The sequence below is a fragment of the Pelodiscus sinensis genome, chromosome 2 (genome assembly GCF_049634645.1).
Source record: "Pelodiscus sinensis isolate JC-2024 chromosome 2, ASM4963464v1, whole genome shotgun sequence".
Lineage (NCBI taxonomy): Eukaryota > Metazoa > Chordata > Testudines > Trionychidae > Pelodiscus > Pelodiscus sinensis.
The window spans coordinates 169,242,848-169,269,325 of NC_134712.1; the positions used below are offsets into that span (position 1 = coordinate 169,242,848).

The 26,478-nt window shown below is 45.0% G+C and overlaps 1 protein-coding gene across 2 annotated transcripts in view; it reads left to right on the forward strand.

The window, feature by feature from the left end:
• The window catches only part of AOAH (acyloxyacyl hydrolase), a 132,303-nt gene that overhangs the window by 101,413 nt on the left and 4,412 nt on the right, over positions 1-26,478 (forward strand). For both annotated transcript variants that reach the window (XM_006124062.4, XM_075921745.1), the window contains exons 17-21: positions 4,097-4,269; positions 6,582-6,640; positions 6,720-6,779; positions 8,856-8,952; positions 17,721-17,797. In XM_006124062.4, the coding sequence (XP_006124124.2) occupies positions 4,097-4,269; positions 6,582-6,640; positions 6,720-6,779; positions 8,856-8,952; positions 17,721-17,797 (466 nt within the window). The remainder of the gene's footprint in view (positions 1-4,096; positions 4,270-6,581; positions 6,641-6,719; positions 6,780-8,855; positions 8,953-17,720; positions 17,798-26,478) is intronic.

A 26,478-nucleotide genomic window follows, 5' to 3' on the forward strand; every position in this document is an offset into this window, starting at 1 on the left:
CTGTGTATTCTTTGTCCTCGTAGTGTTCATGTTGTTACAATAAACAAAATGATTCTGTGTGAATGAGGGGCGGCCCAAGGCCGTGTATTCTCATTGCCATTAGCGTGTATTTGTTCTATATATGTGACTTGAAGGAGGTTACGTTGACTAGAGTCACTGTTTCTTCTTATAGGACCAAGCATGGTTCACAGATGTTTAACTGATAACTCATGCAATTCTATAATTCTTGAGGCCTTTTAAGGCATCAGGCACCAGTGAGTAGCAGGGCAAGTAGCTGTTATTGCAATGGTGAGGTTACTAGTTTCCTCATTGTTGTGGGCATCTTTACTTAAATATGCTGATGTCCCACTTGCCTGTGTTGTTTCTTATAGATTTCTTATTATCTCTGGCGCTCTAGAGCTATTAAAGCAAAACTAATCTGGTGGGGGAGAGGGCTGGTACCTCACTCCCAGTTTTTCTGTTCACGTGATGCACTCCTTGCTTCTTTCCAGTTTCTTCTTTATTCACCTGTGGAGACATTGTTAACATTCTCCTAGCCTAAACAATTACTAAACTATCATCCTTTCACTAAAGTTTAAAGTTGCCAATTGACTAAGTTTACAGTTGCCAATTGATTGGGCCCAATTATTAATTTTGTTGGTTTAAATTCATGCTTCTGCTTTACTCAGAGTATCCTTTCATTAAAACAATATCTTACACACAACAATATTTTTAATTCGTGTTACAATTAAGACACACAAGACAAACTTGGACAGAACACAAACTTATTGTGTCATGACACAGAACCATGGTTTTTTTGTCGTTGTTGTTTGTTGTTTTTCTTCAGCTGGCACCAGCGCTTTCTGATGATCTGAAAGACAAGAAAACATTTCTACCCCCGTCGGGGTGGTCTATTATAACTTAAAATACTGCCTAAGATCTGCTAGGGGAATCGGTTACAGCTAGTTCCTTACCACTTCCATGGGCGAGTGAGCTATAACTTTACGAGAACAAGGGCGCTTCATCGGTACTCGTGACCTTCCACTCCCTCGAATTACCTCTAGAGTTGCTAGCCTTCCCCAACAGTGGCATGCCTCAGTTTCCCTCTTGTACCACAGATCAGGCTTAATGTGTAAAGCTATAGTGCTTTTCCTTAGCACAAGGTGTTGGTTGGCCAGTTACTGTTCCTGCAAGCAAAAAGCTTTTATTTTCCTGAAAAGAATCATATGTACAATGTTACAGGCTTACTTATGAGGGACAGTTGGTTTCAAACCTCTTCAGAACAGACAGGCAGTCTGCACCCACTTACAACCTTGGATCTGAGAGCAAGCTAAAAGTGTTATCAACTCAGCCTTGAACATAGACACAATGAAGTTTCAGAGTTTGAATTTCTTAAAACAATAACTTGGTTTTCTTAGAGAGCAAATTTAACCTTAAAAGTTGAATGCCTAACAGAAGCACTAACCAATTTGTGCATTGTCTGTTTGCAATTTTAAGCAAGAGGACATAATCCAAAACAAAATAAAACTAGTTCATTTGAAACCTACAAAATAAAGTGACAGTATATAGAGCTCATTCTTTGGACAGTCATTTTCCTTTGGGCTATTCCCGGTGGCAACTCCTTTCCTTCCAATATGGGCTTAATGATTGGGAGAGGAGTGTGAAGTGTTATGGCTTGAGCTTGGGTTAGCTCCTCTGTTTCCCTTAGTGCTGTGTAGGCTGTCAAAAGCACTTTTCATAAAGCGTGTAATTTAACTGTGACCTCTGCCATAACTTCGAGCCAAACTGTATGGGGCGGCGGGGTACAGTTTCTCCTTCTTGCCATAAGGCATAGGACATCTCTGTGTTTCCCACAGTAAGGTACAAATGAAATGGGGCATTCAGGTGAATCGGACCCATAGACTGATAAGTGCGTATCTCATTATCAGCTGTCTCTCAGAGCTTCCTCATGGGGGGGGGGACTCATTTCCAGCGAGCATGCTTCCTGAGCAAATTATACGGGGAGTAGGTACAAATTAAGATTCCCCGTTTTTCCAGATCTTTAATTAGTTCACAGACCGGAGCCATAGCTTCGGCTGGAATGCGGTACTGTATTATCTTGGTTACAGTGGAAGGCGGGAGAGCGGGGGTTTGAGCCAGCAAAGTTTTAAAGCCAGCTCCAAAAGCTCATTTTTCTCCATTAATTACTTTCTCCTTCCCCTCTCTAGCCTCAGGAGGAGCCGTTCCTGAAGGTGCTCCATGTCCTTATTTAGGGTTCACACCTGGGTATCCAGGTTCTGGCATTGCTCCCAGAGTTTGTATCTCTCTCTCTGCACCTTTATCAGCTCTGTTTCTAAGTTCCAGTAGCTAGAGCAGGCTGCTTGCCACACACCCTTTAACAGCCAGATGCAAGCGCCTTTCCTTAACATCTCTTTATCCCACTTAGGGTTGCCCCATCCCTCTCGGGCAAACTCCTTTTCTATACAGTTAAAATCCATGTCAATCGTGACTGGCTTCATGCTGCTGTATTTGAACCAATAGCACAATCCTGCCGACTACGCCAATTCTGTCAGCCGACGGTCAGGGCAGTGTGTGTGTGTATGCTTCCGAGAAAAGGTTTAACGTCCGTGTCTTTACTGCTAGGACCGGGGTCCCGTCGCAGAGGGTGGCCAGCAGGCCAACAGACGCCCCGTTATATAGAAAGAGCTTATTACACCTTAGATTTTAACTGCTAGAACACAGGGGTTCCTTCGCAGCGGGCAGCCTGGGAAAGGCTGGAAAGGTGCCCCAACGGATCTTGTCACCTGGGAGTGACACAGATCCAAACGCCCAAGCTCTCCCTATGTCTGTCCCTTTTATGACCGGCTGAAGTTCTTTTAAATTGTGCTTGGTTCTGTTACAGCAACTGAAGGAGTCAGGTTAAAGCTTAAACAGTTACAGGTTTATTAAAAGACTTATAAAAGCATATGGTTACAATGGCTATTGCTCTATTTCTTAAATGCTAACAAATACAGATTTTAAAAAAATGGTTACAAAGAAAATAAAGATAGAAAATAGAAATAATGGTACCAAGTGACAGCTTAATCTTTAAAGAGCTCTAAGTCTATGTATATATATACTTAAACAAAGGACCACATCCAGGTACAATTTTTACCCCTTTCTGTGCCTCTCGACTCCAGCGTGTCAGGCCAGGGCCGGTCTCTCAATTCCTAGGAAAGACGAATACGAGGTGGGCGTCCCCTTGGAACCTCGGGAGATCAAACACCAAACCCGACCAGCAGATAGATGGTAGATTGACACTCAGAGAAAATGCGCTGCTGGACCTATCTTTATACCCCTGGGGGCCCGTATTCTCTTTCTTATCTAAGATGCCGAATTCTACTGGTCCGTTTTGTGGCGCCAGTTCTTACAAGCAAGTTTCAAGTTAATTTACACTTGCAAGAGAGATAACTAAATTGTGAGCACTAGACATTTTTTTACTGGGCGAGAGATTCCTCCCCCCGCGGATGGATGTGTGTTCGTATCAATATGGGTTTGAGTCAAGGGCACTCCTTGGCAGCCTCTTGGTCAGCAATTGGCGTATCTCTGTTTACAGCCATTCACGGTCACACAGCCTGGGCCTTCTGCTCTGTGTGCCCTGTATGCTCCAGGCAAGCAAAAATGGATGTTACAAGGGGGTTCCTGTCTGGCTACAATAATGCACTATTTCGACACATCCCTTAATCCTCGTGGAACGAGGGTTACAGGGATGCCGAAATAGAGTACCTGTTATTTTGAAAAATATTTCAAAATAATGGGAGCGTTTAAAAGACGTGAGGTAGCTATTTCGGGGCACTTTTGGTATCCCAAAATAGCCCACCTGTCTAGACGTTTCTTCTGTGTGCATATTAGAAAGTATGAACTTGCTTGGTTTTGTTTGTTTGTTTTGTTTATGGGTTTTTTTTTCATGACTTGTGACTGTGGAAACAAACAAAAAAAAAGTGGCACCAAACCAAAGTGTTTCCATTCCATTTTAATCAGTTGTTATAAAACAGAGAAGCAATGACTAATAACATTGTTTAATGCTAAACACAGCCCCTTTTTGTGAGTCTACAATCAGTAAACTATCTGACCTTTTTTCCTGTTCTTTCCTATATAGGAAACCTGACACGGTGGCTCACATGACCACACCCCAACAAATGCACTCCAATGTCATAAAGACACTGCAGTATCTAAACTCTCAGCTTCCAAAAGGCAGCCACGTGATTTTAACAGGCTTGGCAGATGGTCGTTTTCTGTGGGATCAGTTACATAGCAGATACCATCCTCTTGGTAAGTATCTGAGCCTGTTTTTAATTTCCTAGGCCTGGATCTTGAACTCTACTGATGTACGTTACAAAATGGCTTTAGGAATGGTGAACTCAGTGGTATTACAGCTGGATTGGATTTGTCCCAGTTAGTCCAAAACTGCTGTCTAACTGGCTTATCATTGTTTTGGGGTTGGTTGTATCTGGCACTAAACAGAGAGATTTACATGCACATCTGTTCTCAATCAAATTTAAGATATTTAGATAAAATTGGGCCCAGATTTGAACAAGTCCCTGGCTAGGTTTTGCAAAACAACCCCCAATTGATGAAATTGTGCAAAAACAAAGTCATGCCCAATAGCTCCCCACAAAAGTGGAACAGTGAAGCCTCAACGTTCACAACCTTAACAAGACTGTCCTTGGGCTTTTTAAAAAACATGGAATTGTAACAAGGCACTTGGGACAATTCTTGGAAGCCTCTCATTTCAGAACACCTCAGGCTGCTCCAAGGAGTATGGTAAGCTCTTTGGGAACCATATTTTTGTAATGTCTGCACAGCACCTAGCACAGTAAAGTACTGGACCATGACTGTGGCTCCTACACACTACGACAACATTACTACCACGAATAATAATAAATGCAAACCCTGTTTATTGGCTTAATATTATGCCTAGCAAAGAAGAGTGGCACTGTCATGAAAGACTGCCCATATGCAAGCCAGTTGGAAACTCCCTGGAATTCACAGTTCTTGATGCATGTAGATGAGTTATGTTGCTTAGGATGTGCTATGGGGGAGGGTGGGGTCACCAAGAATGCCCCCAAACACACATTTCCCCAAAGTTAATAAGAACAAAGAGAAAGAGATTGCAAACAAAACTGTTAGTGGGTGTGTACTGGGGGGCATTCTTGGGTGAAACCACAAAAAGCAGATCCCAAGCAACATTACTCCTCCAAAGTCTTTGTAAGAAACTGTATATGCACACAGTCATGCAGGGATCAAATCTGGGATTGTCTGCATCACAGGGTTAAGACACACATGTCTACCACTAGATCTAAAGGAGTAATTGCCTTAGATCTGAGTATAAGCAGAAGTCTGTTGTAGTCGCTGGATCCAGTCAATAGAGGAAGAGTTGATCATACTACTAAACCAGGGTAATACAACTGCAACGGATTTTGACAATCTATGGGTATTAGAGACCATCAACACTTCTGTGGTTTCTTTCTCCCTACGTTCATCGTGGTAACTATTGGCATTGTCATTACAGCCTCATCTTATATAGTATATGCTACTCTCACCCTTAAAAGAGCTCGTTTTCCTACCTCACCACAGAATGAACAATCATTTCTGTTCCACTTCACCGGTGTCCTAACGTGCTTTCTTAAAGGGGGTACTTTAAAAACATGTTAATGCTCTCCCTTCAAGACAGAGATGCCTGGCACAATTATCTTTTTACTAACATGAATGCATTGCTTTGCCAAGAGCATATTGATCCCAAAGGTGCTTCCTCATAGCAGAGAGCTGATCGTCAGATGTCAGGTTAGCATTTTATATCAGTTTAATTAGTCAGTGACTATCACAGAAATAAGCCAGCCAAAAAACCCTACCGTTCATACAGCAAGGAGGGCCATTGTGTGGCATGATTAATTTCAGAGGAAGGTCCGCCTCGTGTCTAAGTTAGTGTTTCACTCACCCACGCAGATGTATACATTTCCTTCTATGACAGGCAAATTGTTTCCACCTTTTAAAGATAACCTTTCCATGGTAAATGTGAAAATAGAGCATACACAGTCACCTTCAATCTTCCTTCTGGATTTGAAATGGCTAAATTTGTTTGTGAAGCGAAAGAAGCGTTAATGGATAAAGCATCAGTCATTCACCCTTGAGATTTGAACAGGCTATTATATGACTAAGTTTGCATGGAGGTTGAATTGCCTGTGGAAGGAGAGGGAGGCGTAGGTATGTGGGAGAAAGCAAGCAATTCCTGAACAATGTGGCTGAGATAACTGGCATTGCAGAAAGTTCATGCTGCTGCTGCTGTCACTGCACGTAGGGCAAAATCCTGGATCTTGCAGGATATGAGTAACTCTCCTTGACTTTCATGGAAATTACTTGTATCCGGAAGGTGGAAAATAAGCTTCTACTCCCCTTACCAATGTGAGTAGTCCCACTGAGTGAAATTACTCATGCAAGTAAAGTGAGTAGGATTTAATGCCTGATCTATGTACTTTCAGTTCCTCTTAGCCTACATGGGCTTAAAGACTCCGTAACCAGACACATTTCGAACAAGAAACAACATTGGACTTAAAATATGAAAAGTTAAACTCTGTGTTTTACAGGTCAGCTAAATAAAGATGTTACATATGAACAAGTGTATTCATTCCTAAGTTGTCTTCAGGTGAGTTTCCCTCTTCCGTTGGTTAAATATTTCTTTTTTCTTATCTGTTGCTGAAACAGTATTTTGTTTGATCCCACAGATCAGTCCCTGCAATGGGTGGATGTCTTCGAATCAAACTCTCAGGAACCTGACCTCAGAGGTATTCCTAAAGAAGGCAATTTGATCATATCTTTGGTAACAATTTCTAAAGTGAAAGGTTTTGAATTGTGCTCATGGTTTTCTTTGAGGATGTCCCCTTGATAGGGTCCCAATTGAAAGATGTTAATATTTTTATTTTCAGGGGGGTGAAGTCAAGCCCAGAAAATGCAAATCTGCATTTCTAACACCTCCAAAGCTTAGAATGGTTCAAGTCTCGGATCTGGGCTTAAATTGCAGAAATCTGATTTGGATTCTAGTTATGATTATACCCCAGCCTTAGTCACACGGGACATGATTTACCACCACGCTGTGACACAAATATTCATATTGTAACCCTCTTGACCTTTCAGAATGTTCTTTTAATAAGAAGAAAAATGGCTGCTTTGAATCCATGTGAATGAACAGGGCCACGAGGACTGTAATCAGTGTTCCCTGTAAGCTGTGCTCTTGTGCAGCTCCTTGGGAGAGTCTCAAATGCTGCCCAGCTGATTAGCAGAGCACCCACAGCTGGGGTTTGTGATTCTATTGGTGATGCACATTTGCACATACTTCGGTGCACTTAAAAAATGTATTCTGCACATGGATGGAAAAGTTTAGAGGAAACATTTGTCTCTGACTACAAAATCCAAATGCATGACTCTGAGTGGGAGCAGGATCGATCCTTATAAAGGACCAAATTGTAAGGTCTTTACTCACACACATCCTACTGCCTTAAGTACCAGTAAAGAGTGCCTGAAAACTGGATTAGGCCCAAAGTACCTGAATGGGCAGGACTACAGAATGTTGCCAATGCAGGTTTCTCTATAAACCACTCTAGAAACTTAACCCAACAACTGACAAATGAATCATCGGAGGGCCACAAAATGTTAGCCAATTACTTTCTATGAATGTGTAAATATATTTGAGGTTCTCGCCCACCCCCCTCCAAGCCATGCAGAAAAATCAGTGGCTTGTCGTACACTATTGTCCAGATTGGCAGTGTGGTGTATTTGTGAGACTGTTTCTACTCACTAGACAATAATTATGGCCCCAGTTTTGCAGATTTACATACACACTTAACTTTGTGTGCTGTGAGTAGTACCATTGACTATCAGTACACATAACACACATAAGTCTTTGCAAGATCAGAGCTCATGCACCAGCAGCATGGAAATGGGCAATGTATAGGGAAGGCGAGAACTTTGCTGATATAAAGAGTTACAGTTTGTGGAGAAATGTAGAAGGAAAGAAAAGGGCCTTCAGAATGAGGGTTCTAAGCCCTGGTCTACAGGTGTCTGTTAGTTTGATATAAGCACCTTCTGTTGACTTAACTATGTCAGTGTACACACAACATCCTTGCTTGTGCCAATGAAGTACCGTACTACATCAGCATAATAACTTCACCTCCACCAGAGGCGTAGTGTAACTAGAGTGATGTGGTGTCCCCATACACACTGCTTTACTTACCTCAGCTGTTGGTTGCTATTCTTGTCAATTTCATTGCTCCAAAATTGCCAAGAAAGCCCAGGACCAGTATGGGAGCCTGCTGCCTCCATCCCGACTTCCCACTCCATGCCCAGGGAGTTGAGAAGCCCAGATGGCTGGCCTCTTCTTCCTGGCAGACAGTGAGGAGGTGAAAAACCCAGAGAGCAGTTGGACGTCTGGTAGCGAGCTGCATGGAGCTGAGAATCCTGGCTCTCAGCCACCTGCATTGCCCCTGTTTAGTCAGTTGAAACATTCTGGTGGGGATGTGCACCATCGATAGAAGAAAGATAATGGGGATATCAGCTAGTTATTATTGCGGTGGCTGTAAGTTGAACTAACACAGGTCGACTTAAGTTTCTAGTGTAGACATGCCTTATGTAATGAAAGAGGAATAGCAATCGTACTAAAAGATATGACTTTGGTAAAAGAACAAAATATATAGCATTAAACAACTGAACATGTTCAAAGGTTCTGTATTCTACAGTTATGTATTGCAACATGTCCTGGAGCAGTATCCTAAATTCTTCTCCCACATTGGTTACAAAAGCTGAACCCAAATGAAGTTTTTCAGTGGCTGTGAAAATCTCATTGTTTCTTTGGGTTTTTTTTCCAGAGAGCTTTACAGCTTTCCAATGTCCTGAAAGAAATAACAACATCTGAGACGTTTGCCAATTTTGATCTTTTCTACATGGATTTCCCATTGGAAAAAAGTAAGTTGTATTTTGTACCAGTCAGCAAGCATTTAGACAAGAACGGAACAAACAGCTTTAGTATGCTTCTTATTTTTATGCTGTACAGTGAAAATAGCAACACATTCATTCAGCTGACAAGCCATGTGAGGGCCAATGGTCATGGGAGGAGACTCTTCTTAGATCTTCACCCGAGTTCCACAGTCTCTGAGATAGATAACATGGACAGCCCCTGAGACTGAGTGCTCCATGTGGCTCAATTGAAGGCTCTGTGGCTGATTAAAAAGTGGTATTCACAGGTTTCCAAGCAATGCAGGATTTTGGATGTGTATGTTGACAGGTTGTAAAATCTGTGGGGCATTATGAAACTCTCAGAGGAGCACGAGAGGACCCATGCAGGGGATATAGCATTCAGTCTGCAGCATTCTGAACATCCAAGAACAGCTAGAATTACACTTAGAATAAGCAGCACTTTTCACCCAAACATCACACAATAATATATTATGCCTTACAACACATCTGTGAGCTATCACGGGCAAAACAGAGACTACTAACCATTAACCGAGTGGTGGTAGAGCATTCTCTGTGAGTGTCCCTCATTTCCAGAAAAGTCTTTTACCCCAGGTCTGAAGTATTCCAAGTTTATTGACCTTCACAACATGTTGCGGGACAAATCTATTTATGCAGGCTGTCACAGAGGTGAGCTTTGTAGAGGAATCAAATGTGTGGGGGAGAGGGAAGTTTGGTGCTCTAGAAGGGTATGTCTACACTAGCTTGTTAGTTCGAACTAGGTAGGCAAATGAGGGCAACCAGAGTTGCAAATGAAGCCCGGGATTTAAATATTAGAATCTCTAATTTGAACTACCTACTGCGTGCCACATGTAGCCGCGGGCACAGAGTTCAGACTAAGGGGGATTTAAAAATGGTGGCGCCTGGGAACATGCAAATGAAGCCTGGGATATTTAAATCCCGGGCTTCATTTGCAACTCCGATTGCCCTCATTTGCCTACCTAGTTCGAACTAACAAGCTAGTGTAGACATACCCGAAGTGTTCAAGTGTTGTTTTTGTAATTTATGGCATCTGCAACTCTACTCGTAGATAGATACCCATTTTTCATGTTTGTACATATCTAATAATAAAAGAGGTTCTTCAAGATGGGTTTCCACACATTTGTTTTAATAATGAAGAAACCAAAGCAAGGAAGCTTTTGGAGGCATGGGAGTAAATACAGGATGGATGGAGAGAAGGAGGCATTCTTCTTGTGTTGGGATCCAGGAGAACTTGAGGGGAGCACCAAAGGAGCAAGAGGGGTAGCAGTAAGGAGAAGTGTGTAGAATTAGTTTCTTGTCCCCCTCAACTTTGAGGCCAAAATTCCTCAGTTCTTAGAGGTACTGTAAGACTGGACAGGAAACTGAAGCTTTCCAACTTTGCAATCCCCACTGACTTTCCTCTCAGATTCATATTGCTTCTTTGTGGTGGTTACATATTGTAGAAATAGATTTCTGTTTTTAAAATATCCTGATGAAATGCTTCATTAAAAACCTACACAATCATTTTTAACAAAAAACCAAAATCCTCTGTGGAGCTGGCTGCCAGGCTGATGACTCTAATAAAAAAGTATTTCTGTTTATATTGTGGCACACCAGATTTTCTAGGTTGGAGTTTATCATTGTCTCTGTATGCCTGAGATTGCACAGATGGCTGGCATGAATTATAAAATATATTATTTGACAGGCTTTACATTGCATTCTCCGGGATGAACAACTCCTCAACAAAATTGTCTCTTTCAACATGTTTTATTCTGCTAAATAGCACAGACTGTGTTTTCCAAAGTAAAAACTTGAATAAACTCATTTTACCCCATATGGGCTAAATTTTCCTAGAAGCACAGGGCCAGCTTTGGAAAGAGTTCATCGTCTAATTTATTTTGCTTCCTAAAGAGGAGCTGTCCACTTTGGAAGATCTTGCCCTGATTGCTGGTGCTGAGCATGTTTGCAAATATGGAGGATTTTCATAAGTATCTGTGTGTCAGACCCTCAAAAGTATTTAGACACCTCATGCCCATTGACTTCAAACCCAGCCAAGACCCGTGAGTATATAGTCACGTAGTTAGCCTGTGCTGCCATGGCTTCTCTGCTATTGTTGTTCATGTTAGCTAGATCAAAGCTACTAGCTCAGGAAATCTACACAGGCTGCTGTCACACCTCAGATTGCAGCGTAGACCTACCCTGATGCTTTTTCAGGGAGCTCAGGACTGTGAGTCGCCTTGTTACCTCTCCCACCCCTCCTCATCTAGAGAGAGACTTATTGGAGCTAACTGGTATGTAAGTCCCTGATTCTCTATGATGAAATCCCTGATTCTTTTTTATTTTGCTAAAGTCTGTCTTCTTGAAATCCATTGTCTTTATTTTGCTGGTCTCCTACCATTTCTTAGAATCATGAATGCTATCATTTCATGATCACTTTCACCCACACTGTCTTCCACTTTCAAATTCTTAACCAGTTCTTCCCTGTTTGTCAAAATCAAATCCAGAACAGCCTCCCCAGTAGCTTCCTCCACCATCTGAAATGAAGAATTGTCTCCAATACATTCCAAGAATGTGTTAGATAATCTGTGCCCTCCTGTGTTATTTTCCCAACAGATGTCTGGATAGTTGAAGTCCCCCAGCAACACCAAGTCCTGTGCTTTTGGATGATTTTGTTAGTTGTTTAAGAAAAGCATCATTCATCTCTTCTTCCTGATTAGGTGGTCTGTAGTAGATGCCTTGCATGACATCACCTTTGTTTGCAATCCTTTTATCCTTACCCAGAAACTCTCAACAAGTCTGTGTCCTATTTCTATCTCAACCTCACTCCAGGTGTACAGATGTTTAATATGTAAGGTAACACCTCCTCTCTTTTTCCTGCCTGTTCTTCCCAAGGAAGCTGTACTCTTCTATACCAACATTCTAATCATTTACATTATCCCATCAAGTCTCTGTGGTGCCAACTATGTCATAGTTGTAATTATTTAATAGCATTATGAGTTCTTCCTGCTTATTCCCCCCACTTTTCACATTAATATACAGACATCTGAGATACTGATTCTCCCCCATTCTGTCTCATCTTTTATTCCTTCTGTTACTGTCCCTGCTCTCCCCAGTTTCTGACCCTTCTCCCAGGTTTCCATGTTTTTGCCTTAGCTCTAGGTTTTGATCACTTGCCCTCATCAAACCTAGTTTAAAGCCCCCCTCAATAGGCTAGCCAGTCTGTATCCAAATATGTTCTTCGCCTTCCTCACTAGAACAACCCCATCTCTGCTTAGCAGTCCTTCTTCCTGGAATAGCATCCCATGGACAAGGAAACTAAAGCCCTCCTAGTGACATCATCTTCACTATCACCTCTAGGATACATCTGTTTCTGTCTGGGCCCATATCCTTGACCAGAAGAGAACACCACCTGCACCACAAACTCCCTCACCTGTACTCCCAGTACAGGAGGCCCACGCTTTACGACGGCCCGATTTACAACCCCCTGTACTTACAACCTTTTCTGTAAGTGCAGAAGGGGCCAAAATCCCCCGATTTATGTCCTCAGCCCTGCATTTACAGCCCTGCATGAGGCTCGAGTTACGACACCCCCGACTTGCAACACTATTCCCAGAACCGATCGTGTCGCAAGTCAGGGGCAGCCTATACCCTGTAGTCACTTGTGATCTGCTGAGGGTCTTACCTCACAGTATCATTAGTGCCCACATAGATGGATAGCATGCGATTGTAGTCAGAGGTTTGGATGATCCTCGACAATCCCTCCATAATGTCTCAGGGTATGTCTACACTACCACCCTAGTTCGAACTAGGGTGGTAATGTAGGCAACCGGAGTTGCAAATGAAGCCCGGGATTTGAATTTCCCGGGCTTCATTTGCATCTCGCCAGGTGCCGCCATTTTTAAATGTCCGCTAGTGTGGACTTCGTGCCGTGCGGCTACACGCGGCATGGACTAGGTAGTTCGGACTAGGCTTCCTATTCCGAACTACCGTTTCATGAGGAGAAATTCAAATCCCGGGCTTCATTTGCAACTCCGGTTGCCTACATTACCACCCTAGTTCGAACGAGGGTGGTAGTGTAGACATACCCTCAGATATGGGCCCGTGGCAGATAGTACACCTCCCGGGCTGTCATGTCAGGGTGACAGATGGATGCCTCTGTCCACCTCAGAGGAGAGTCTCTAACTACCTTTACCCTACATTTCCTCCTGGGAGTAGTGGCTGCAGACCCCACCCCCCAGCCTTGGGGACAAAATGAGAAGCTGGATTTATCTTAAGCCGAGCTGCCACAGCATCTACACTGCAGGAGGTAGTCCTCACAGAATGAGAAGTACAGGATGCCGTTGCAGGCTGCCCTCAGCATTCGATTTGGGGGTCTACACTAGATCCACTAAATTGAATGCAAGAAGATCGACCCTCGGGAGCTACACGCGGCACGGACTAGGTAGTTCGGACTAGGCTTCCAGTGGTTGAGCAGGAGTTTTGTTAAAATCATCAGTGCCTATAGGCTGGATTTTGGTGCACTTAGCATTGCTTCTATTGAGTATTTGAATTCTTTTCTCTTTCTTTACAATAAGTTACTATGAAATTCTCTTACTTAGTGAAAAATATAATCCTGTATAACTATAGTTATCTAAATTTTCATAAGAATTATTAAACATTAGTACAAACAAAATTATTTTAATAAGTTAAAGTACTGTGTAATTACTTTGGTTTAATGAAAAAAAAGTACAACGTAAAGAACTATACTTTATAACACTACATCAAATAAACTAGGTAAACAAAATCAACCACAACACGTACAAATTTTATCTTGGAAATACATTTTACAAAGTGTTCTACAGCCGATGAGTGTATAGTAATATTGGTTTCCAGTTGGTAAATCTCTCAGTTTCTGAGTTCCCCTTAAGCAGTCTGCTTCATAACAGTGATGGGCACCAGTGTTCCATGTAAGCTGAGTGCTTGCATGGCCAATCGGGAGAAATTCAAATGCCACCCAACTGGTTAGCAGAGCATCCACAGCTAGGTTTTTGCTTTCTACATGCAGTGAACTGCAACCAGTGGGAGCTGCGAGGCTCCGTGTCTATGGACCCTTAGATAAACAAAGCATCAGGTTGCCTGCCAGTGACTTACCCAGGCGGGCCTGTGACCCAACATTGAAAACCCCTATTATAATCAATAAATTGTATTTAGAACAGTCTGTAACTATGGAGATGGTAATGCCCAGAAGTGCTTGCTTGGGAGGGAAATTGGGAGCTAGCAGGGGGTTTTCCCCTATATTTTAATCCCCGCAGTACTAGGTAAGTGGACATGCAAATTGAAATGTTAACTTTGGCTGAAAAATGTATTAGTTTATCTAATGAGGAGAACCATGTAATTTTTAAATGTGCATATAAATTGGCTCTACCTCTTAGAAAGGCAATATACACCCACAGACCAGCTGTCTGCATTCATCAAGCCTTTGGGCGTAGTCAGACAAGATCTAGTCTATGACAGTTTTTAAAGTGAAATACATTGAGCCAAATTCAGACCTGGTGTAAAGGGGTTCACTCCAACACTGTTTCTTGATTAGGAACACTATTACTTCAACATAGTAAAACAAACCACCCACACAAACCCTAACCTGTTAAGTAATGTGATGAGGCCAAATTCAAGCCCATAACTAGGAGACTACCAAATGATTCTGTTTTCTTGATGATAAAACAGCATTCAAGTATTCTGAGAAGCTAAGGGTATGTCTATACATCAATCACAGGGTGTGGTTGCAGCTCATGTCGACATACCCATGCTAACTTTAGTCAAACTAGTCCTGGCACTGGAGCGGTGAAGCTGTGGCAGTGAGCACTTCTGCATAGGCTGTACCAGTAGGCCTGAAATCCTGCGTAGTTACGCGGGTGGCTATCCTGACCAGAAGCATGTGCTGGATTAAGATAGCTGGATTAAGTCTAGCTCAAATGTGTCTATATGAGCTAGTCACACCCCAGGCTGGAGTGTAGTCGGAGCCTCTGTCCTCTTGCTCAGTCCCATGCCCCTAATCTGAGCCATGAAGCTAGTATTGGAGCTCAGGATCCACTTTGAGATTAGGGTTGCCAGGTGTCCAGTTTTGAACCAGACAATCCAGTATTTGAGCTTTCTGTTCGGGAAACAAATTGAGAAAATATAAATGAGACAATATAAATGTCCGGTATTTTCTAAATAAGATGTAATGTCGATTGTGATGTAATGCCAAGCGTGTCCGGTATTTTAGTTGAAACCACCTGGCAACCCTATCTGAGATTAGAAGCAAAAGGTGTTGAAACGCTGGGAGCCCTACCCCGAGACTACAGAGTCAGGGTTCCAGGGTGTAAGTGGCTCAGGGGCCGTGCACTGGTTGTGAACCAGACAGACAGTGAGTGAAACTTCCAACCCATATTGTCACTGTGGCTTTTCTGGCAGTCTCAAGCAGCAGTCAGAAGCTGGCCCATAGGCTTATTTAAAGTAGGAGTAGAAAAAAGTGAAGAATAAGGTCTGGATCATCCTGTTCTGTGGAGAGAGGCCAAGAGGGGTTATAAAGAGTTTCCAGAAAACTTTGTGTGGTGAAAATCACTGAGCTACTTAGCTTGACAGGTCCTGGAAGTTTACAGAGGGAGCCCTACAGGTGTGGGCACACATTAATGGCATCGGCCTGTGCAGGGCTGATGAGAGACCTCGCCAGGCCTTGAGCAGAGCTGGCTCCACACATACACCCCTTGGAAAGGGCAGGGCCTCTACCAGAAGAGGTGGGACAGGAAGGTAGCCTCCCTCAGCCAGCCTTTCAGTGCTACCGGGGCTGCAGGGGCACGCCACTCAGATGTTCTGGTAATGATTTTAAGGGCCCAGAGCTCTAGACACTGCTGCTCCCAAGGTGATGGCTGCATCCCGGGCCTTTTAAGTCACCAGGCCCCAGGGCAGTTGCTCCCTTTATCTGCTCAAACACTAACTTGAATCCCAAAATGCGATGGTAAATCAAATCAATCCAAAATCCTCACAGACTTCCTAGGATTAGTCCATGCTTATGTCTTCCCAAGACAACTTTAAAAATATTCTTAATGCTTAAAAAGAGTTACTAAGCCAGAATAAAGGCATCAATCATCCCTTTGCATCCTTCAGTACGTCTCTCCTTATCTTTCTTGCCTGTGTGAGGACCTAAAATAATTGTACTTGTGACAGCTCAGTGTTGTCTTACTTTAGGATCAAGTGTCCAAAGCGCATAATACTGAGGTATGGCTGAGTAATATTGTATTACTGCAGTATCTCAGGTCCCTTATGAAAATGCAAAGTGTATCCCGTGAGCAAATTTTTTAAAATAATATAATTGCCTAATTTAAGAAGGACTTTGAGTGCCATGATTTGTGTGTGTGTATAAGATCCAGAATGTCTAGTTACAAATATGCAATATGTTTTTAAACCATTTGTTTTGAATCGCTTTTTCTTTGTTTAAGTCAATAGTGTGGGTCTTTGATTCTACAGATAAATTGGTGTTTGAAAAATCCAAATCAGGCCCTAGTTGCAAAAGCAGTGATTCTAAAGCAGATTGTTCAGCCAAGAAGAAATGCTGTTTTCAAAGGGAGATGGAGATGGAGGAAGAGAGCATGTCTTTGCATGATGGATTATGTGCATGATACCATTACAAATTCTTAATCCATCATTATAAAATAAATTATTGAATTAGGACTCAGCTAAGGCCGTTTCTGCTGGTCTGATGTTTGATTGCCACTCAACCCTTTTCAAGAAAAGAAGCTCTTTATTTCTTCCATGGCTGTGGGGCTTGGATGCAATGCTTATATAATTCAGAAAGGTTCTTTTGCTGGAGTTGAAAAGGGCCACTCAGAAGAAAAGTACCGTATTTTCCGGCGTATAGGGCGACTAAGACGACCCCCTAATTTTTTAGTTAAAAGATAGGGTTTCGTCTTATACCCCAGCCTCCTTTGCTCCCGGTGTCCCTGGTCTGCTGGAGACGGTCCCCAGCAGACCAGAGGCACCGGGAGCAAAGCCGCAGCAGCTTTGCAAAGCCTCAGGGGAAGCCGGCGGGGGGGCATCCCAGGCGCGCCTGGGATGCCCCGCCGCCGGCTTCCCCCGAGGCTTTGCAAAGCCGCGGAGGGGCTCCCGCGGCGGGGCATCCCAGGTGCTCCTGGGCTGCCCCGCCGCCGGAGCCCCTCCGCGGCTTTGCAAAGCCTCGGGGGAAGCCCGAGGGGGGGCATCCCAGGCGCGCCTGGGATGTATACCAGCGTACAAGACGACCCCCGATTTTGGGGGGATGTTTTTTAACATCAAAAGTCGTCTTGTACGCCGGAATATACGGGGTAACTGAAAATGACATACTGTTCCTGAAGACATCACCCCAACTGTCTACCGGTGCAATCTTTTTTCCAAGCAGAAGTGTTTTGTTTTTTTTAATTTTTGGCTTTGCTGAAGCTGTTCCTGAAATGAAAAATGAAGGAGTATTAAATCAGTGTTAAATATTTCAGTTTCACTCAGTGCAGCAAAATTCTTAGTTGGAAGACAAAGTTTTACAATCATTTATGTCAAAGAACTTCCTTGTATACATATATTGGATACAAAAAATAAAGGTGTAAATACTACCTTAAGGAAAGGGAATTGAATGTGGTATTGGCGCTGGCACCATTTCACAAATTAGCATAATCTTTATGTGCAGCAGTTGTCTGCTAAAAATACTCTCTCTGATGTGGCATGAAGGGGATGTGATGTGTGTGTTTAATCCTTTGTGATTATGTGATTTTCAGTTGCTGATGAGTGGCACAAACTAGGAGGAGAAAGCTGGCAGCTGATAGAACCTGTTGATGGATTCCATCCTAATCAGGTAAAAAAATATGGGGAAAAAAAGGGAGAGATTGTTTGGGTTTTTCAGAATTGATGCTTTAAACTTCCTGGAACCACAAGGTCAAATCTCAAGAGGAGCTGTCAGCCCATCAACCTTCTAAAATGTGTACATTGAGTTCCCCTTGTGTTTGGAGGGTAGATTACAGCCTGAGGTTGGTTCTGTTCTGTAGTAAAGATATTTGTGTCTTTGGCCAAACATACCTTGTTTTCCCATATAGTTCAGAGTGACATGTGCCTGCATGATGCCCCCAAACCAGAGATGGGCAAAATATGGCCTTTGGGCCAGATGCTTCCCGCCCAACATTTCTATCTGGCCTGCCCAGCTGATTATCAGAGGGTGCCTACATACACCTGACAGTGTATGTTCCGTGGCCCCTCCCCCACACCTTGCTCCATCCTGCAGCCAGCTTCTCCCAGGACCCTCCTGCTAGCTGTGCAGAATGGGGAGGAGGATGGGAGGGGAGTGCTGATGTCAGGTGTCCTCCTGCCCCTGCACCCCATCTTTGCAGAGCATGGTTTGGGGAGAGGAACACGCAGGAAAGCTGCTCCAGTCTGAGGTATGAATGGTCACACACACACACACACACACACACACACACACACAGTCTCTGGGTCATATACATAGGCACCCACTATCTGTGCCACACACTCCCCCTCACATGCACAAAAAACAGTCACTGTACAGACACACATAGTGACACACACACACACACTCTCCCAGTCTCTGTACCACGGAGTCTCACACACACACAATATGTGTCAAAGTCTCTGTGTCACATACACACAGAGTACCTCTAAGCCCCAGCTCTGCCTCTTCTGCCTGAGGCCTTGCCCAGAACTGGCCCCTGATAACATCCCACAATTTGTGCAGTGGTCCCCCCCGCCTCATGTAGTTCCTTTTTGGTTGTATTGCATTGCCTGCTGCAGTTGGAAAGCTTCACTGTAAATCTGCTGCTTTCCTTCCCGTGTTGGTCCGTCTGCCGTTCATTGAAGCCTTATCCCTGAAAACCATGACATGTGCACACAACCACCAGGAGGTGTTGCTCTGCTGGAGCTAGCACACGAAAAAAGTCACAGCGTGGCCACGGCACCAGAGACAGAGACTCAGACTAGCCACCTGACCGCTGGGCACGTACTCAGGCAGCTAGCCTGAGCCACCACCCAGGGCCGCTGCTATTTCAGTGCTCTAGCTCAAGCATGGCTTGTGCATGTATGGCTACCCGAGCTAGGAATTACACCTTCCAGTTACAGAGAAGACATATCCTCATATATGTGCTGCACTGTTACACACGGGCTTAAAGTTAAACACATGCATGAGTTTTTGCAAGATCAGGCCCATGTCTATTAAGCTACTCAGTTAGGGCCAGTTTGTGCTCCACTGCCACATGGATGTGGAAGGTGCACAAGAGGACTTCCACCTCATGATGTGGTAGACATCCAGGAGCTGGTGACATCGAATTGTCTTATTCCATGGCCGGATAGTGCTCTGAGAGAACATATTTCGGCATCGGGGAAAAAAAAAGTAACTGCTTTTGCTTTGCTGGTTTCTAAAATGCACAAGTAAACTATCAGCAAATATTTCCAGTGTTGCCCCCACATAGGGCTAGCTGCCACAGTGCACAAATGCTTCCAGGGCTGCAGCTGCAACAGACCTGGGTAGCTTTCCCAGCAGTCACTGCCTGGCATGAATATTAACTGTTCTCACGTGGTCATTCCCTCCAGTGTGAGTGAACAGTTCTGAATTGCTACTAGTCAGAGGCAAGACTCCCATTCTGGGTAGTGACCTTAGGGTCCTGCCCTATAAGGAGTCAAATTCATAAGTTGACTCAATTTAAATCCTTACCTCAGGCCAAATTCCTTTTGACTCCATAGGAATTTGCTTCAATAAGGACCAACTGCCAGATTTAAGATATTCAAGTGCCTAGCTTCCAAGGCTTTGAATGGAAGTTAGGCAATGCTTCTAGCAGGTTCCAGACAACTGCCTTTCAAAATCTGGCCCCAAGGGCAAAATGAGGGAAGGCTTCGGGGTTTGTCCCATAGGTTTTATACAGGGTTCAGGGATCCTTAAGGATGAAAGGTGTAAAATAGTACTGTGATTATTTTATTAAAATAAACTGGATGAAATCAAGCCCTATTCCCAAGGTCCTCATATTATCGTAAAGAGCTGGTTACAACACAATGCAGAGAGATTGAACAGTACTTTTGGCTGTGCGGGCTAATTACATTGTGGGCTACATCATAGGGAGATTAAAACTTAACTTTATAGGTCAGCTTATTCATTAAAGCCCAATACATGGCCAGGCTATGATTCAGTACACAAGTGGCTCCCACTGGAGTTAGTGCTGTAGTGCATTTTATCCATGGTCACAGGACAGGTCAATTTCCTATGTTTTTAAAGCGTGGCTCATCACAGCAAAGCAAAATGTTACAGACTTGAATTACGAGACATTAAAATGCACAGAACAGGTGAAGAGTTTATCGGGCTTCACATGGAAAATGGAATCAGCCCAGCACTCTGTCATTTAGGGGTGGGTTTTTTTTGCTGAAATTCTCCTATATGTATGGTGTGCAAGACAGCAGTGAAAACAGTGGATGCTATTAATGATCTCGTCCTTTCATGATGGATTTAGCAACCTTTCGCTTAAGGCCCTGTGTTTCTAACATAGGAAGGAGTGCAGAGGCAGATCAGCTATTGGAATGTCTGACCTTCCCTCCAGAGTGGCTGTGGCAGGCATGTTGAATTTTGGTCACTGTCTGGAGGGACTGAGAGTTATTTCTGTGTCAGATAAAGTTAACTGGACAGTATGGCAGAGCCACTACTAGGAATATTGCTTTCAATGGCCTTACTGCCTGTGGTGATGGCATTCAGCATGAGGGCTCTGGTTAACCACAGGATATATATGAGGTGCCATACAGTGTTGGGGAGGACAGGAGTCGGAACACCAGTCCGTCCCTAGCTGTACTACAGCCCATATTCTTAAATGTTGCCATTGGCCATGCTGTGAGGTCTGTGAGATTATTCAAGTCACATGAGATATCGTCGAACTCATCTAGTTTTGAGACAGCTGAAGTAATAGACAAGTTCTCTCGTTCCAAATTAAAACAGACTTGTGCAAGAAATGAATCTTCTTTGCAGCAGACATTCGTGCATGGCTACCCGTACAAATAGCTAGTCACGTAAAAGTACCATCTCAAAGCCTAATGTAGTGGGGAAGGTTTGGAATGGGCTAATTTTTCGCTGAGACGTGGGCTCAGTTTTCACTGCGGGCCTGTTTGAATGAAACATTTGCAAAGCTTGGTGGACTATTTGCAGTTAATAGACTTTTTTTAAAGCTGGCAATAACACTGAAATAACAAATTACAGTCCAGCTCCTTGGATCTGACTGAGCTGTGAAAAGAGCAAACCTGGGGCTTCAGGCAGAGAGCAAAAGTGGCATTACAGCACCTTTATGCCTTCTTAGCTAGCTGCTCACCAGAGGTTGTCCTGAGTCATAGCTAATTTCAGTGGCTGCCAAAAGGCCAACAATAGCATCCACAGATTGCCAGAGTGCATCAGTGCTCCAGCCAGGCCCCTTCTGCCCTCAACTCCCTGTGCTGTGGCAGATGGACAGTGCCATAGAGTGAGCTACGGCTGCTATGTTCCACCAGGTGAGTCTTATCTGCAAGGGGCGTCATCAGCAAACCACATAGGGGATGGCTGAAAAGCTGCTCTGTGCCACTAGAAGTTTAGAACGGTTAATTAGGAACCAGGACCTGCCCCTGTGAGTTTAGATTTTTGTTTGGATTACTTCTCTCACCTCTCGTATTATCCTTTTGCAGATGTTAAAATCTAGTGTGATGGGGAGGGGTTGGCAGGTGCTTTTTATTTTATTATTTTCTGAGGCCGATTCTCTTTAGGTGCCTATGTCCAAAATTTAAATCCTCACACCCCCAACTCAGCTGTGGCCTAACCTTGTAGTGTCAGTACCCTACATTTCTACTGGTGAAGTCTCCTAAATATCTGCCAGTGGGTATATGCAAAGTCTCCTAAGTCCTGACGTTACCAAGCAGCTCACTATTTAACTTGTTCCTCATTGCCAGTGGTATCCTCTGCATAGACGTTCCCCCCATCCACCCACCACCACCTCCTCATGCTTGCACAGCCCAGTCTGGTAGATAAGTTCAGGAGCCACCCAATGCACAGGAATGGGGTGGGGGCACGCCTCAGAAATGGGGCTCATAATGCTATGTAATTACCATAATCTTTCCAACATGTCTGGGCCTCTCCCGTTCAGCTCTGGCCATATCTCATTTGCTGTCTTACATACATGCTTTGAAGCCAGAATCATGTCTTTGTACAGCATCTAGCACAAATCAGTGGAAGTGTTTCAACCAGCTCTAACAATAAGACTGAGGCATAGCTGGGGATGCCCAGATGTCCTAGCCACACGGTCACCGTCCTCCTGCCAACCCGTCCTCCCCCATAAACAGCCTGGGTCCAGTTTTCAAATGTAGGCAACTTAGGCCCCAACCTCACAACCATTAGACAAGTGATTAGCACAGATTAGCGAGTAGCTAGGGCTAGTGGGGGCTTAGCCTCCCTCTACCCTCCCACATCTGGGTCATTCCAACACTCGTGTACATGGCCCAGATTGGCAGGTGATGTACCAGCTTCAGGGGTGCCAGGGCCAGACTGGGTCTGAGCTGGCTGAGTCCCCAGCAGCAGTATCAGCCAGAACAACCCCCGATGCTGGTTGTGGGGAGTGAGATGAGTCCATGGAACCCCGGGGAGATGGTGATTCCATCTCTCCCCAGCCCAAGCAGAGATTGGGCTGGTGCCAGTGAAGGAGGCTGCAGCCAGACCGAGGGAAGACAGATGAGAAGGGGGAAGCGACTGCTGAGGCAGGGGCAAGCTACAGCCCTAGCCAGATGCAGCCACTGCCACACAGATCCCAGCTCCCTAAGCAGCCCTCCTGCCTGTCGCAGGGTCCTTGGGGGTATAACCTGGATTGTGGGCCCACTGAACCCGGAAAACCCACTCCTCTCCCTTCTCCGCACCCCTGTGGTGTTAATGTCAAGCCACAAGCCTCTGCCAGGCACTGCATTTACACAGCCAGCCACCGGCAGGGACACACTCAGCTGAGTTACATGAATGATTTCTCAGGCATCAGGAGATGCGTCAGCCAATTCCCCCCCCAGAGCCTTTGCCTTGCACCCCAGCAGTGCACCATCCTGCACTGCTTGGGGCCCCCTGGCACAGTGCTAACTCATGAGTTTGACTTCGTCATAGGCAAGTGGATATGCACCAGCCTCTGTAAGTTAAACTGACATTCCCCTAGCACAGAAACATACACGTTTTAGAAACCAGATTTATTAACTACAGAAAGAAAGATATTGAGTGATTATAAATAGCAGAGATCAGAGTTGGTTACCTAGGAAATAAACATAAATCTGCAGTTTAAATTCTAACAGACTAAGCAAGATTTGAACCAGTCTCTCAGCCTAACAGATGGAGAAAGCAAGTTATAGTTCCTCAGTACACAGACCTGTCCCCTGCCAGCCTAGGACCAAACTCCCTAAATCAAAGTCCTTGTCCTCCAGAAGATGGCCCAGGTGTTGAGATTTTGAGGGAGGGAAGTAAGGGGTAGAGGCCAAGTGATGATTTCATGTCACTGCCATTCTTCTTCCAGTGGCTAGAAAGATCCTTGCTATGACATGGGTTAGTCTATCCACTCCCATGGCACATGTGTCTTCTCTGAGAAATCTTGTGGGGTAGTTGATTCTTCTTGATGGACCAATGTCTGGGACCTATTTTGTTGCAACTGAGAAGCTGCTGGTGAGCATTTCCCATCCTCGCAGTTTTGGTAGCACACATAGCAATGCTTCCCAACTTCACATACAATGATTGCACATGCACTCCAGGAGGCTATTAAGGTTGAGCAGATCAAGACTTTTCAAATGATAACTCACAAGGCATGCATTGTACCCAGCATTATACCTATGGGAGTTATAATATGGGTGTTGCAGGGTGCTGCTTTGAAGTACAGTATCAAAGGGCCAAACAAGTGTGGAAATTCATACCCTAATTCAACTACCCACATGGTTCATTTAAGGATCCATCTATTACGTCAAGTCTTTGTAAGAGCAATGTAAGAAAAATAATTGCTAACATAGGCGTGCGCAGCACATTTCAATAGGGTGTGCACCCAAAGAAGTTTTTTTAAATGTACTCTTTGACCCCCATTAGCCACACCCTTAACACCTGTTAGCCACACCTCTGGAGGTAACACTCTCAGGACAAGATGGACACACGACCAGAAGTAAAAGGTGTCATGTGATCCCCCCTCTAAGGACTTTTCCCACCATCCTCCTACCAATAGGGCTTAGTTTGTCCCCCATCAAACCAGCCTCATGCAACTATCCTGCAGTTGCATTAACCCAATGTGCATGACATTAACTTGGGGGCGGAGAGGCTGGGGGAAGTGTTCACTCTAAGAGTTTCCTCCCATGAGCAGAATGAATTCATGTGGCTTGTTCAGATGTGCCACTGTGGTACCCAAGTTATTAATATATATCTTATAAACCTCTACCTTTTCCCTCTGCTGCCATGTCTCCTCCCCTTGCTCCATCAGCTCCCCTGGTGCCTGCTGCCCTCAATGTAAGAACATAAGAATGGCATACTGGGTCAGATCAAAGGTCCATCTAGCCCAATTGCCTATCTGCTGACAGTGGCCAGCGCCAGGTGCCCCAGAGGGGGTGGACCAAAGACAATGATCAAGCGATATGTCTTGTGCCATCCATCTAGAGGCCAGGGACACCATTTCTATCCCTTGGCTAATAGCCTTTTATGGACCTAACCACCATGAATTTATCTAGCTTCTCTTTAAACTCTGTTATAGTCCTAGCTCCTCTAGCAAGGAGTTCCACAGGTTGACTATGCGCTATGTGAAGAAGAACGTTCGCTTATTAGTTTTAAGCCTGCTACCCATTAATTTTATTTGGTGTCCTCTAGTTCTTTATTATGGGAACTAATGAATAACTTTGCTTTATTCACCCTCTCCACACCACTCATGATTTTACAGACCTCTATCATATCCCCCCCTCAGTCTCCTCTTTTCTAAACTGAAAAGTCCCAGTCGCTTTAGCGTCTCCTTATATGGGACCTGTTCCAAACCCCTAATCATTTTAGTTGCCCTTCTCTGAACCCTTTCCATGGCCAAAATATATTTTTTGAGGTGAGGCGACCACATCTGTACACAGTACTCAAGATGTGGGCATACATAGTTTTATACAGGGGCAGTAAGATATTCTGTGTCTTATTTTCTATCCCTTTCTTAATGATTCTTAACATCCTATTTGCCTTTTTGACCGCCATTGCACACTGTGTGGACGTTTTCAGAGAACTGTCCACGATAACTCCAAGATCTCTTTCCTGATTTGTCGTAGCCAAATTAGCCCCCATCATCCTCCTCTGCTGTCCTGACTCCTGCCCTTCTCACTGTCCTCAGCCTTCCTGAGACCTGCCCCCCTCCACCAGCCCGTCTCTCCGCCCTGTGCCCACTCCTCCAGTAGCCCCACTCTGATTATGTGAGCTACCACCTCCTCATCCCCTCTCCTAACACCTCCCTCTACACACCTGCCCTGCCTCTCTCTTCTGGTGCTGGTCCCTCCCCTGCAGGTGTCTGCTCTTCTGCTTCACTCCCAGAATCCCCTGGCACCTGCACCTGCCTGGTGCCTCCCCCTTCCCTCACTGCCTCTGCCCCCTTTGCCCTCTTTTTCCCTAATGTCCACCCCCTCACCAGCCTCTGCCCGTTCCTCTCATGCCCCTGTGCCCTCACACATGACTTGCTCCATCCTCACCTTCATCATACCCACCCCTTCTTTCAAGCCTTCTCCCAGCACCTCTCCCTCCCTCCTCTAGCCCCCAATGCCCTTACCCTCTCCTCTCCCAGAATCACCCTGTCTCCCTCCCACTGACACCTCCCCTCCCGCCCTTTTCCTCATTGTCTGCATGAGCCCTTGGCATTTGTCTCTCTTGGACCCTGTCCCTTGGTGCCTTCCCCTTTCTTCTCCTGTCCTGCCCCCTCCCCTCAGCACAAGCCCCTTCCTTCCTATTTTTCCCCTTCCCAACCTTCTGCCTTCCAGTTTGCGGGGCTGGAGTCTGTGGAGCTGCTCCAGCTGCTGGCCCAGGGCCAGGCAGAAGGTCTCCAAGAGACACATGAGACCGTAGTAACCAGAGCCTCAATGCTCTGAGCAGGACCCGCACACGGAGGCACCAGAAGCCACATTTATTCTCCAGGTTCAACATCCCACCTGCCCAGGAAATGTAGCTCCCCAGAGCAAGCTGTGTGGGGCCGAATGGTGATTCCTGGTTGAGTCTGATGCCTTGGGGTGGATGCTCCCATCCCCTGAGCGTGTTGTGGAGCCGCAGCCGGACTCACTTGCACTTCGCCAGGACCATGCGTGGGACTGACAGTGTCCCAGGATCAGCATGTGCCGGGGTCAGTCCCGCTCCCCACCCGACGATTTGCTCCCCCTGCCTGCTTTCCCTGACCCTTCCCAGCCAGCACTGCTGTCCCCAACACCCTCCCAGCCACCCCTGCTTCCTGCCGCCCAGTTCTCCTCCCAATCTCCCCAGCCAACCTTGCTGCCCCCACACACACTCCCCCATCTCCTCCAGCC